The sequence below is a fragment of the Corvus kubaryi genome, unplaced genomic scaffold (genome assembly GCF_017639235.1).
Source record: "Corvus kubaryi isolate FWS band 111438036 unplaced genomic scaffold, C.kubaryi_AGA036_p1.0 split3-73, whole genome shotgun sequence".
In the NCBI taxonomy this organism is placed as follows: Eukaryota; Metazoa; Chordata; class Aves; order Passeriformes; family Corvidae; genus Corvus; species Corvus kubaryi.
Genome location: NW_024582091.1, coordinates 7,038,404 through 7,052,744, shown reverse-complemented (window position 1 = coordinate 7,052,744; position 14,341 = coordinate 7,038,404). Strand labels below are relative to the sequence as shown.

Genomic DNA, 14,341 nt, shown 5'->3' with positions numbered 1-14,341 from the left:
TGATCCGGTGTTGACTCATCATGGGGTGTGTCACACCTTGGTACTAGGGCTGAAGGCAGCCTGAGAGCCCTGGGAGGGGTCTGGACAAGGTGTTCCTTCCTCTGAATCCTTAATTTGGGTTCCTGTCTGCTGTCGTGCTCTGTGCTCCCCTGGGATTATGGAGATGGACCTGTGACGGACTGGTGGCTCCTGGGGTAGGGCTGGGACTTGACTGCTGATTTGTGGAGGTAAATGCCTCCGAGACTTCCAGCTTGTCTGGGGGGGTGGGGTGGAGGGGAGGAGAACACCATCAATATGCAACACTTTGGAAAAGAGACTTTGTCTACATGGGCAGATTGACTAATTCCCCCAAGTGACTTTGTTTCTTTAAGCTGCAGATAAAGGGATCTATATCATTTAAACTGAGTCCAGTTATTGAGCTCTGGCTTTTCAGTAGATTTGTGTGAAAGCAGCCAGCATTCAAGCCCTTAGTCTGATAAATTTCCTTTCATATTTAAATTAGTAAAAAGTTGCTTGCATTTTCTTTTTTGCTGACTATAAATCTCCTCCAGTGTTTAGTATCACAGAGTTGATTACAGTTGTTAAATTGCTACCATCTCTGTAATCAGCCTTTATTTATTTTTTTTTTTCTATTTTTGTTACCACTTCTATCTAAACACAGAATGGAGGCATTTCCTGGTTTGTACAGGAAATTGATACAGTCAAATATAAGATCAGTATGTTTGAAATATTGCAAGAAATAATATAATGAATGAATATAATCTTGAATATAATGCAAGAAATTTTGATATATAAGATGCAGAAACTTTAAATAGTAAATATCAGTATATCATTGTACTGTGAAGCTGTAATGGCCTCCTAAATGCAAGTGAAGCAGGAATGGTTCATTCACCAAGACCAGAAATGAACACCTGGACTTCTAAACTGTCTATGTTGTTGGTAATTATATGTCTCACAAGAAACGTAGCTCTTCTGGGAAGCTGTTGGTCATAACATGAGGCCTTTTGCTATGCCAAGAGTCAAGAGCAAGCAGTTTGTAAGTACAAATACAAATTTGAAGGGAGAAGGATTTCAAAGGCATGTGCATTGCTAAGATGAGTAATTGTGTCATTTACAGTGTTTCGACCAAACTTCAGTGGTTTAGTTTCACATATGTTCACATATGTGACAACATGAAGCAGAGTCCTAACTGTGACACCGTATTTAGCAAACACACCCTGAAAAGGGTCATTCGCAGCACACATTCACAGCAATCTGTAAGGTTCTTCCTTGAAACATTTCTGAGCAACACTTATGGTAATGTTTCACAGTCCAAAGGATTCCAGCAGGTTTTCTGTAGGGTGTATTCCCCCATGTATAAAATTCATTTCAAAGTGTTGAAGTGGGAATAGTCACTTGCTTCAAGTTCTGTAGAGTGAAAATCAGCCCGCAAGCGAATTGTTTCCATGCAGCTATGTTTGGCACACAATGTCACCTTCAGAGTTGTTTGGGTCTGCAGACTGAATTGTGCAGTTCGGTGACAACAGATGCCCAAAAGGAATTTCCTCAGCTAAAAAAATCTGCTTTTCAAGGTTCCTGGTCAGTGATAAAAGACCTTGGGGAATGCTAATCAGAGTTGCTCTTCTTACTGTTTAAGAGAATTTATTTTCTAGGTCATTTTTTTTTCACTGGGCCTTCATTTCTCCCACCCCAGTGTGAGGAATGTCAGAAAAATTGTAAAAAACATGCATAGGCACACTCACACACTATTAATGTCACTGCTCTACTGACAGTTTTTCAGAATCATATTTTCATCCCTTAGCAGTGAAATCACTTATTATTTCAAATTTCAGTTCCCAAAGTATAACTCTGATGACTCCATGATTACTGATGCCACAGGACAAGTAAAAGGAATCCATAAGTCCTGGAGGTGGGGAGGGGAAGGCATACAACTGAATGACCCGTTAAGTGGATCACTAACTCCTGATACAACAGTCTTCCTGACTTCATGAGTATTTTAATACCACCTTGAAACCTCATCTTGCACTGCACCACCCTGCACCAGCACCCCTTAGCTTTTCCTCTTTGGACTTCCCAGAGTTTCTAGTGAAAAAAGTGGGTTTGCATGGCAACGTTACCCTGCAGCCCATGGTTAAGACCATGGTGAGGCAGCTGTTCCCCTGCAGCCCATGGAGGCCCACAATAGCGAAGATATCCACCTGCAGGCTGTGGAGGATCCCAGGCTGTGACCCCATGGGAAGCCTGCACTGTAGCAGAGTCTGGCAGGGCCTGTGGACCCATGAAGAGAGGAGCCCACACTGGAGCAGGTTTGATGGCAGGACTTGTGACCCTGTGGGAAACCCACACTGGGAAGAACTGTAGCCTTGGAAAAGATTCACGCTGGAGAAGTTAATGGAGGACTCTCTCCCATGGGAGGGACCCCGCACTGGAACAGGGGAAGACCATGAATAGTCCTTTCACTGAGGAGGAGGGAGTGGCAGAGGCCTCATCCACAACCGCTATGCCCCATCACCCTGTGCCAGTCATGCAGGAGGAAGTAGAGAATTCAGAATTCAGAAGTGAAGTTGAACCCAGGAAGAAGGGAAGGGACAGGAGCAAATGTTTTAAAAACTGGTTTTATTTCTCATTACCCTACTCTCATTTGATTGGCAGTTTTTCCCCAAGTCAAGCCTATTTTTCCCATGACAATAACTGGTTGTCACAGGATGAGCACAGACAAGCCCTGCCTTAGCCTCAGAATTCAGCAGCAGTTTAAATTTAAGGAATCACTCTGGTCTACAAGTTCTAATTATGGCAAATCAGATCTATTAATAAAATGAATAGTTTCTTAAACAGACAAGAGACAACAGGTGGAAGATCTTAATCAGAATTACTTTCTACACAGTATAAAGCTAAAGAACTACTAGTAGATTACAGCATAACATAAAACAGTGCACTACATCAAGGGACCTACATTAAAACTAGCAAAAGAAATAGTATTGATTAGGAGTCAAATGTAATTTACCACTGGAATGACAATAATGTGCACAGATTCCTTCACTTAATCCCTGGGGAGTAACTGTGAAGAGTCCCTACTCACAGGAGAAACTCTGCACAGTTCCAGGAAAATGTACAGGTTTCTCTTTGTGAAAGTTTGGAGTGGCTTTTATGGTCATAAAGTGAGGTGTCTGTCAGTCAGAAATCTGGCTTATCTTCCCAGATCTCACTTCAACAGCAAGATGTTCATTGGCAGCTGGGAGGTGCCAGACCAGCATTAACCCCACAGTGCCAAAATAACTCACTACAAGACAGCTTGCCCTGCTTGAGTTATCTGATGGGTTAAGTAACAATAGATAAGTTTGGTGGGGGTTGCAATGCCCTGCTACACTGGTGAGTGATCTCTCCCTGTCCTTATCGCAAGCCACAAAATTTTATTCTAGTTTCTCTGTCCATCTAAGGAGGAGATTGACTTAGCTGCTTTGGTGGACACCTGGTGTCCAGCCAGGGTCAACCCACCACAGCTTGGAAGACTGTAAAGTACAATACTTGGTAGTAATTTCCATTCCTTTTTCAATATTGTCTTTGCAAATAATTTGTCTTTGCAACAGGCCTGTGTATCACTTAGGGAAGACTGGCTTGAGAGCTGCTCAAATGAAAGGAATTTGAGGTTGCTGGTCAACAGCTGGCTGAACATGAGCCACGTGTGCCCAGGTGGCCAAGAAGGCCAATGGCATCCTGGCCTATACCAGCAATAGTGTGGCCAGCAGGACCAGGGCAATGATTGTCCCTCTGTACTCAGCACTGGTGAGGCCACACCTCAAATGCTGTGTTCAGTTCTGGGCTTCTCACCAAAAAACACATTGAGGTGCTGGAATGTGTCCAGAGAAGGGCAATGAAGCTAATGATGCTCTCTATGGCTACCTGAAAGGAGGCTGTAGCGAGGTCGGGGTCAGCCTCTTCTGCCATGTCTCAAGGGGCAGGACAAGAGGAAATGTCCATAAAATGCACCATGGGAGATTCAGATTAGATATTACCAAAAAAGTATAATTGAAAGAGTAGTTAGACATTGGAATATGCTGCCCAGGAAGGTGGTGGAGTCACCATCTCTGGAAGTGTTTGCGGCATCTGGTTGTGACACTTGGGGGTACGGTGATTGTGGTGGTGCTGGGTTTTTGGCTGGACTGGATGATTGTGAAGGTCTCTTCAGACCTTGATATTACTGTGTCCCACAGCCGTAGGGAGGAGAGGAGAGAAGAGCCAGCAGGCAGGAATTGTGCGGCAAGATTGATTTATTTAATTATTTTACAAACTCTTTTATAGACCTTTTTCTTCATAGTCTAATTGCACAAAGGATCAGCCACCCCCTGGGTGGATTGGCTAGAAATCCTAAACATCTATTGTCAAAATATTATGTACTGTACCATAAACATAGTCCTACAAGGTCGCAGGTGTTCATAGTTTACAGAAGTTCTGCTAATCTCTTCGTGAGAGAGAAAAGTATCCCACGGGCTTAGAAAGAAGCAAGAAAATTCTTGCTAGCAGCAATATTGTATCCACACCTTGATGGTTCTATAATTGTGTGATTCTCTGAAATATGAGTAGATCTTTAGGAGAACTGCATACTATTCATCCCACACTGTATATGGCTGCTGATCCTGGAGCCAGATACTGAGCTGGCAACTGTTCACAGGTAGACAATGTTAATATAAAAAACGTGTATAATCTGATTGCAGTTCTGTAGCCTGAAGTCTTCATCTCTTTCTATCCCTTTAATCTGTCTTAGTTTTTGCAGTGTATTGTAAAGATGTGGTCCAAGATGTATTGCCAGTGAATGCTGAAGGAACATTAATATTAACTCATAACAGTAAATTCAAAGATAATTAAACCATTATTCTCTTTTTTCTTTGTCACTTTATTCTCTTTGTTAAGATATTTTTCAAACTATAGCTGGTTTTTTTAACTCCCATTTTTTGTGCTCAGCTCTGATAAGATGTACAACATTAGGGAAGTAAGTAATCAACCATATTGATACATTTATATAAGGGGATAACTTGCCGTTATTTGTTTGTGAGTCAGTGGGACATATCACACGTTATTACTTCTTCAATACTGGGAACGCAGAAAAGCACAATGATGAATGGCATAGAACTGGCAGAGGGACACAGGACAAGATCAAGGACAAAAAGTTGATAAAAGACTTCAGTACTCTGTCAGAGCAGTGTGTATTTTAAGCACGGTGTTAATTTGAAGTGTGTGAGCAAGGCTCATAATCAAAGACATTGGGACACGTCTCCGTTCTTTACCTCTTCAGACTGTGCACTGCAAGAGCAAGAGTAGGAATCAGTTTGGATGATGTCCAGACAGGAAATGAAAAATAACCCAGTGAGGTTAGCTGTGCCCTCCTCTATTTCAACCAGCCCCAAACATTTTACAAATAAAGTTTAAAAGGACTGTGTTTCAAGGAAAAGATTATACAATTTTCTGCAGTCTTGGCCCCATAACTTTATAATGAAAAGATGGAGAATAAAAGGAAAAGGTGAAGCAAAAACCAACAATTTTGCCAATCACTGTATTTTTCATACAGGAGTATTATTTTTTTTTTTCAATTTCTAAGTTAAAAATATGTAAGAGTATGGCAAGCTAGTCTGCATTAAAATCAAACTAATGAAGGTCATTACATGAAAGGAATCTCAAAGACTGAGTGTTTTACAGTGATGCACTTTTACTGATGACTTTCACTTTTTTATGTGATTGGATAAAGATCTCTTAATAAGTAATACTTATTGTCAAGAAGAAACATGATTAAAAATGTGGTATAAAATCTATAAGTGGCAGTTAGCTGTCAAGCTAGATAGATTGAGTTAGCCAGAAATATAAGCTTTTTACTCAGTATTAATTAACATTTCTAAATACATTTTATTCTCCATAGACCAGCATAGGAAGGACTATTTGCAAACATTTACTGCATGTGCCTACCTGCTAAAGATAGGATGGTTAATTAGACACTGCATCTGACTTCTGCTAGGTGTGAGAAACTTCTTCAGCGCAGTGGAGAAAACTGTGAAGAAGTAAACCAAAATAATGTGCAATGATTTCCATTAAAAGTGCCTGTGGGACTCCTATTGCCTTAGAAAGTATTATTCACTTTCAGGACCACATGCCTGATAGAGGTATAGCTCCATGTGGTGCTCATGCACCATTTCAGTTTGGATCCAAACACCGTGCATGCACAGGGAGGGACCAGCATGGAGGGGAGCAGGGCTGGGATATGGCATCTGGTTAACAAATGCTGGTAGTGCTTTTGCAAGTCAACAATAAATAAGGACAGTCCAACCAGAGAATTTGAAATTTCCTAAATCTGTTTGTGGGTCTGAGTTGCTCCTCTGGAGGAATGTGCCCTGCTTACTGCCAGCCTCCTGATAAGCTACCATTATGTAAGTCTTTGTTTGCCCAGATATTTGCAAATTTTTGCAAATTATTTCATTTCTAAGTGTCCTAGGGTTAGTCTTTAAAATCAGAAAAAAAAGTGTTTCCTTGATTTCACTGAGAATGATTTCAGAATTTCACAACCATTTAGCTTTATAGGGGTGAAGACCAGAGACAAAGATCATGCAGAATGAGAAGGGGTTTCAGGATACAGAGCAGGTAGACTTCAGCCCACCTATCTTTAGAAGTCTGAAATACTTTGACTTACAACCCAATGCTACCTTTTTACTCAGTGGGGTGAAGTAAGCATTTTGGAATACCGTTCACCTGTCCTGTATAAGGAAGGTATTTTATGTGAAATCATATCCTAAATGTGCTTGATTTTTCTACTGACATAAAGTGCAACATTAGGTGGTCAGCTGCTACGTAGACATCTATGTCACAGATCATAGAATCATAGAGTTATGGAATGGTTTGGCTGGGAAGGGACCTTAAAGGTCATTCTGTTCCAACCTCCTGCCATGGGCAGGGACACCTTCCACAGTGTCCCTCCAGCCTGAGGAATCCACAGCCTCTCTGGCCAACCTCTTGAAGGGCCTCATCTCCTTCACAGTAAAAAATTCCTTCCTGATATCTAATCTAAACTACCCTCCTTCACCTTAAGGCCATTCCCCCTTGTCCTATTCCTACAGGCCCTTGTGAAAAGTCCCTCTCCAGCTTTCTTGTAAGCCCTCTTTAGATACTGGAAGGCTGCTGCAAGGTCTCCCCAGAGCCTTTTCTTCTCCAGGCCAAACAATGTCAACTCTCTTAGACTCTCCAATGTCTTCATAGGAGAGGTATTACAGCCCTGTGATCATCTTAGTGGCCTCCTCTGGATTTATTCCAACAGGTCCATACATTTCTTGCATTGGAGACCCTTTGCCAATCTTAATGAAGCTTTATATGGAGTGCTAGAAGGAGCGAGTAGAAAGGCAAGAAAATAACTCCCCAGTCAGAAAGCTCCAAGGAAACAGCTGAGACAATGGCGTATTTCATGCTGGGGATAAAGGGTTATTCCCTGTTGGGAATAACTTGTCAGGAATAGACTCTTCAGTGATCTCTGCCAGCAAACCAAATTACCTGGCTCTGTGGAGCTACATGAGAGAGTTTGCTTTTCCCACTATAAACCGAAGCAGGAAAAGACAATAAACACAAAGGACTCCTTTATTTTAAAATTTTCTTGTCTCCTAAATATTTTGTGGTTTATTAAATAAATGTAAAGAAACAAACAAAAGGGGGGAAAAAGAAAGAAAAAAAAGGAAGAATACTTCACAGTAAAGGAGCTGCCTGTGTGTCATAGTTTCCTGAGTCAGCAAAAATACAGAATTTGAAACTTCTTCAGTCATGTTCAAGTAATCTAAGGGAATATGGGTGGATAAAAACTAACATCAGATTTAAATATGGGGAAGTTGCATTTTGCCTCCAATGCAGCACATGAATCACAAAGGTCTGAAACTTGAGGTTGTGTTCCGTCGGACTCATTGCCAGTGTCCTTCTAATAAGGACAAAATCACTGCTCCATATGGAAATTTCCTGTCTCCCATTTAAGATCAAGAGCAAGGCATAATGTGCCACATGTGTGGAGTAGAGCTTAATAAACTGGACAGTACACTCTGTACTGCTGCAAACTCCCAGTCTGTGCTAGAAAAGGTTTGCCATGCCTGTGCCTGCACCTTTTCTCAGATGCAGGTACCAAGGCAGTGTCTGCCACTTCAGTGCCAGTACAGCAGGTTTCCAAGGCTGCAAATTTAGAAATGGATTCCGCAGTCTAGAGATGTTGATAGCATTTTCACAATTATGTGTTATTGTTTCTCCCACCCTGTAAACATTCAGGTGCTTGGATGTACTTAGACTAGTATAGATCTACTTGGGGAGTATTATAATTCTTTACCAGCATTTCCCAGTGTGGTTTGTGCATGGTGCAGCTCCATATTCCTTCCTCCCCCCGTCTCTCATCCTGCCTTCATTAATAAAGCTGTATCCAGCTACATTTGGTACACAGGTTGGTTGGAGGCAACTGCTCGAATCTTTTAAATCTAGTCCCATACCCAGTTTCAGGATTAAGCTGTCAGTCCCCTTTCTCTTCTTTTTACTAAACCATATTGTCAATACGAGCATTGTGTGATCTCTGAGCATCAGCTCCAGGAACTGACTACAGCAGCCTGGCTACTGGGTGCCAGCCCTCAGGGCCATGTGGTACTTAGCACCAGCTCTCTATTTTCTGTACAGACATGTATAGGCTTGATTTTATTTGTAATTCATGTAGGTCCTATTCACTGTGCTGAAAATTCATCCTTTTATGATGCTTCTTTTTATTATTTCCTCTACCTGTGAAGAATTATTATTCCATAACTTCAACAGCACATCCTTATACTCACTTTCACTCAAATGCTTATCAGAGATGGCATTTCTTTTAACAGGAAAATTTCTTTTTGTATTTTCTTTTGTCAGTCTGAGTCTTGAGTAAATATTACAGTGTACTTTTATTTGTAACAATGTTACCTAGAATCCAGAAGATGGCAGTAGTTGCCAATAATTCATTTTTTAAAATAAGCTTATTTACAAAAGCTGAAAAGTAAAGATATTTATCCTCAGAGGAAAGCCAAACTATATCTGCATGTGTATAAAATATTATAACATATCAAATTATTAGTTTCATTTATAAGTTTTTAAGTTCTAAACCAAACTAGGAAATAGAACTTGTAAATACATGTGTTAAACATTTTTCCCTAACATTGAATTTATTATTTTTTTATCCAGCTATTAATATTACTCAACCAAGTTTCAGTGGCACAGATGTCTTTGGCTATACCTCATTCCTAGCTTATTCTACAATCCCAAATATCACCTTCTACTATGAATTTCGCTTGAAATTTCAGTTGGCAAACCACCACTCAGCTTTACAAGATAACCTGATTTTTTTCACTGGACAGAAGGGCCAAGGTAAGCTTTATTTGTATTACTTATCCTTACAAGCTTTCAAATACTCATCAAACAAGTAGGATAAAAATATGAACAGGTTTCTCTTGATTATTTTTAGGATATAATTTCATTAGTGGGAAAATAATTTCTTCAAAACTGTATTGTTTTGTAAAGACAGAGTAATCAATCAGGTTGTATAAATGTTTCTTTTCATTAATGAGAAATATAATTGCTTCCAGTAATTAAAGTCAACAGTTAATGTGACGTAGTATATTTCTGAACACAGTAAATGGAAACCAGGAGGTCAAGGTTCCTTTTTTTCAGTTGTAAACATAAATTTCTTTGTTGATCATTGAGCTCTGTGTTATTTACATAAAACAGGAGACCCTAAACTCTGAGATCTCTCAGTGCAAGTTAACCCAGGCTATCTACGAGTAAGTTGAGCTACAGTCTGTATAGCAAAGCATTCAACTTGGTCTGATTAACACAGCTGAGAAGCAGGTTATGTAGCTTTACTTACAGCATTTGTACTAAGATTTTAGCAATACTGAAGGTATCTCCTCACAGCACCCCTCTGCAGCAAGCTGCATGGCACAGCATGGCATGGGCTAAAATAGTAATACTACTTGTGTTCTGTCCATCTCAGCATTACTCCAAACAGAAGCCATAATATTGATGAAAGTTGAGAAAAATTTTATATAATATGACACAGACATAAAGCAGTCATAGATCATAGATACTTCAAAAGAAGCAAGTAACTTATTTTTATCTTAATTGTTTCTGCCATTGGATCATGACCTAACTTTTTGGGTTTGGAGCTGTCCTATGGCATTGTTGAAGCCTAGGATGGAGGTTGGGTGATGTGTCTTAGGTCTAAACCCATCAGAGCAGGAGAGTGATTTAGGTATGTTAATAGAAGTCTCAACTACTATAGTAGACGCTTTACCATATCTAAAACATCACATGAGTTTTGCAGAAATGGCCCTTGACCTACAGGAACCTTACACTTATGCTGAACAGTATCAGAAAATTAATGCTTCAGAAGGATGAAGGAGGGGAGAAATTATTATTTACTGTTTTAAGATACTGAGCTCCCAAAATGCATAATTAGAAATCAATTTTGGGGAGGCATTATGCAATTACATATATATCTAACAAAACAATTGCAGGATATCACATCAGTAGTTTACAGGATGTCTTCATTTGCTATGTTAATACATTTGATATTTTCTTAGGTCTTCCTTTCTATTAAATTTCTTTACTTAAGTTCCTATACCCTCTGGGGCTACTTCTCCTTTCTCCCTGTGGCAGACTTCCAGGAGTCAGACTGTTAGTCTATTGCAATGCAAACTAAAACTTGTTAGCTTAGAACAGCTCAGCAGTTTATCTATGATATAATTAAGTCTGCTGCTTTTCATTTGCAAAGATTCTGTCAAATTTAGCTAGTGCAGCTCAGCAAATCAGCTGCACTTTAGTGTGCCATGAGACCCTAGTACTTAATTTATCAGGTTGTTTACCCAAATTAGCCTAACACAAATTGGTATTAACCACTCTGAATGCATTTAAAACTCTACTTCTATCTGTGTGGAAATCAGAATTTGCTAAGTTTTTCCAAACTTCAGCAAAAGACATGGTCAGACCTGGTTGATCCTGCTAACTGAACTACATTCACATTATTTTAACTACGTCCAGGTATAACTCCCCATGCCACATTTTATTTCTGTGACAGACACCATTCACTCGCAGGCAGCTTTTCCTTTCCCTTGCTGTTACAGTTCACTCCCAGGCAGCTTTTCTTTTCACTCACTAATTATTTATTTTTGTGGATGGATGAAATATTGTCTTTCTTTTTTGGGTAGCTGAGTAGAAACAGAGCACAGAGTTGAAATTACCTAAAACCTTTCCATCTAATCATTCAGAAAAGAGCATTCAAAAGCCTGTGTCTGCATCATTAAATTTTTATAAGAAGCTCTGTTGTAATACGAACACAAAGAAATTGCTAGAACATTCTTTTCAATGACATGAACGAGCCACCACATTCAGTCATGTTTCTGCAACCTTGGGAACTGAATTTCAAGTACCTGTTTGAAACATTTCCAATTGTAGGAAGTATAACCAAACAAAAATTATACCAATTAATTCACTGTCTTTATTCAGAATGGAGAAAATGCAAACATGAAAAATAGAACACCAATGGTATGAAATAATCTGATTCTTTTTCAGTTACAATAATCAAAAGAGAACACAAAAAAATTTGCTTAAATATAAAAGATACATTGCACTAACATTGGTCTCAGAGGCCTGCCTGCAGGGTGTACCCTGTACTGTCAAAAGTCATTGTGGAATGTAGGCCTTGGAATCATATTTGGCTGAACTGAGTTTAAAAAAAAGGTCTTACTGGTGTCATTTTTATTAATGAGAATACTAGCATTCTGGGTTAATTATGCAGTTGTCAGGCAGAAACCTGGCTTTTTATTACTTTGCATATCATTTGTGTGTGTGTGTGAACACTGCAGTACGGCAGTCGGGCATTTCTGCAGCCCCGTGTCCAACGATGGGTGGGCAGCAGTGCTCCTGCCAAGGGCAACACTCAACAAGCACAGAGCAATGAGGTGATGCTAAAATGCTGTTGGTAATTTGCTATTTTCTCATTAGTTTAAATTGTTGGGGAGACTGAGCACCCCACATTTGAACTACCAGAAAGCAGTTTCTTATCAAAAGAATATCACTTATTTCACCAAGAAAGTGCTCGTGTTTTAAAAATTTACTGAGTATTGAACAATAATGCTCTCAACAGGAGGAGCATGAGGATTTTCACAGCCAGTGATCTTCCAGTAAGGAAGTATTTTTAATATTTAATTTGCATCTTCTCCTTTCTCCATTTCATCTCATTTCTTTTAGTTAGCATTCTCTTGCAGCACCCTACCTGATTCCCCTCCAATGTTGTCTCTGCCCAAACCATGGGCATCGATTTCATGGCTAACCTCTTGTGAGTTACTGTGAAATTCTGTCCCAATAAACAGTTAAAGTTAAAAGTTGTCTCATTTATGCAGACTATTAATATTATTTTATTCTGCCCCAACCCTGACGGAGTTCAAGGCCAGGCTGGATAAGGCCTTGAGCAACCTGATCTAATCAATGGCGTCCCCAATGGCAGTGGGTGCTGGGACTAGATTATGTTTGGGGTCACTTCTAACCCCTCAACAGTCTATGATTCTATGCTTATCTTCACTTCAATTTTTTCGCTTCAAATCAAGTCTGTTCTGTAGAGTGCTGACACTGTTGCACTTCTTTAATACACTTTAATTCTGAAAAAGCATTTTAAAAGTTCAGAAACCCTTTTAAATAACAGTTTGTCTTTCATGTGCTTCCTCTAGTTTTGCAGGTCAGATCACAGAAGTACATTGCAGACACTGCTGAAAATAGAAACTTGAGTAAAAAGAATTGTTATTTTCAGTTTGGAAGTCCTTCACCAGTAATGTGCCAGTGTAACTAAAAGCAATGGAATTTCATTCAGTCATGAACAAATCATTGTAATAAAAAATAAATAGTGTTTGTGTTCTATACAGCTGGATGCAACTGCACACTTTCTACAGAGGCAGTGTATTCATATCCTTTGGAATAAGGATTTCCTTTTCTTTTTCCTTATATTCCCATTGCACCAAAATAGTAACTCTATAGAAAAAACAAACTTCTGTATAGAAAAAGCACGGTGTACAGCATGTTCACTTCCAGAATATGAGATAAGGGAAATACGGCAGTTTTGGCTGTGAAGCAGCTGTGTACAGAGCTTCAGTGGGAGGACAATATAAGTAGCATTGTTTCCTGGGGAAAAGCCTAGTTTGACTTTTGCAAATGAAAAAAATTTCCCATGAATTTGAAACAGGGGCATCAAGACACATTTGAAATAAGGGCCACCATGTGACATTGGAAGAACAAATAGGAAGAGACCTTCCCTGGAACAAATACAAAATAAGACAGCCTTATGAAAACAGAAGAAAATATCAAATTAAATACAGTGTACAGGCATGAAATTGAGCACTGAATTGCTTGAATTCCCAGGAGAGTTGGAAAAGAAATGGATGGCTTTGAATTTCAATTCAGGACATCCTAAGGCAGGAGTGAGAACATTCTTCATTTTCACCATTGTTCGTATCCTGGTTCTTTTACCGTACCAAAGGCGTGTGCCGAAGAAAGGTTGGGGTTGATAAAAAGACACAAGCTGATCAGGTTTTGTCTAAGCAATGGTGGTTCCTCTCTTGCCTGCATGAGGAGACTGGATTCTCTTTAATGATGCCAGTGTAAAAATGTGTTTATTTGGATGACCAGGAATAGGTCCAGGAATTTAACTCTCACTCATGGGCTTTATGTCAGACTTAAAATCCTTCAAATGAGATTTTACACTATAGTTACTAAAAGCACAAACACTTATAGCATGCAAGCCTAAATGTAAAGAAATTAAATTATTTACGGCAAACTGGCAAATTAATTAGTTCTAACCTGAAAGTAAAGAAGGCTTAAAGAATTAAAGCACTTGGCTGACCAAGGAAATTCCATCAATGAACATCCTAGAGCCATCTTAATTGGGGGCAGGTGCAATAAAGTCTCCAGGTGCTGTTGAGTCAAGGGCAGCTGAAGGAGCTTGACAGAAGCTGCTAGAGCTTCTTCACACCCATGTCCCTGTTACTCCCCTCGCCTCAGAGCAACAGGTGGCCTCTGGTTTTGAGGCTCTTGAAGTACTTATAATGATAGCTGAAAGCATCCTGGAATAGGATTAAGTCAGGGCCTATTCTCACATGCAACTTGAAATTTCAATTTTTTTTTTTTTTTTTTTTTTTTTTAAGATTTTAGAGAAAGTTTAAAATTTATTCGTGTTCCAGGCGGAAGGAACAGCAATGACTGCTAAATCCACCAGGGTTGGCAGGTTTTGTCAATGTCACTAACTTAACTGTAGTATGAAAAAGGTCTTGCTCCA

At 39.6% G+C, this 14,341-nt stretch overlaps 1 protein-coding gene across 1 annotated transcript in view; it reads left to right on the top strand.

Annotated features, from left to right (window-relative positions):
- EYS (eyes shut homolog) overlaps positions 1–14,341 on the top strand; it is an 854,603-nt gene that overhangs the window by 803,549 nt on the left and 36,713 nt on the right. Inside the window, exon 43 of the mRNA XM_042016808.1 lies at positions 9,205–9,387. Coding sequence (XP_041872742.1) covers positions 9,205–9,387 — 183 coding nt within the window. The remainder of the gene's footprint in view (positions 1–9,204; positions 9,388–14,341) is intronic.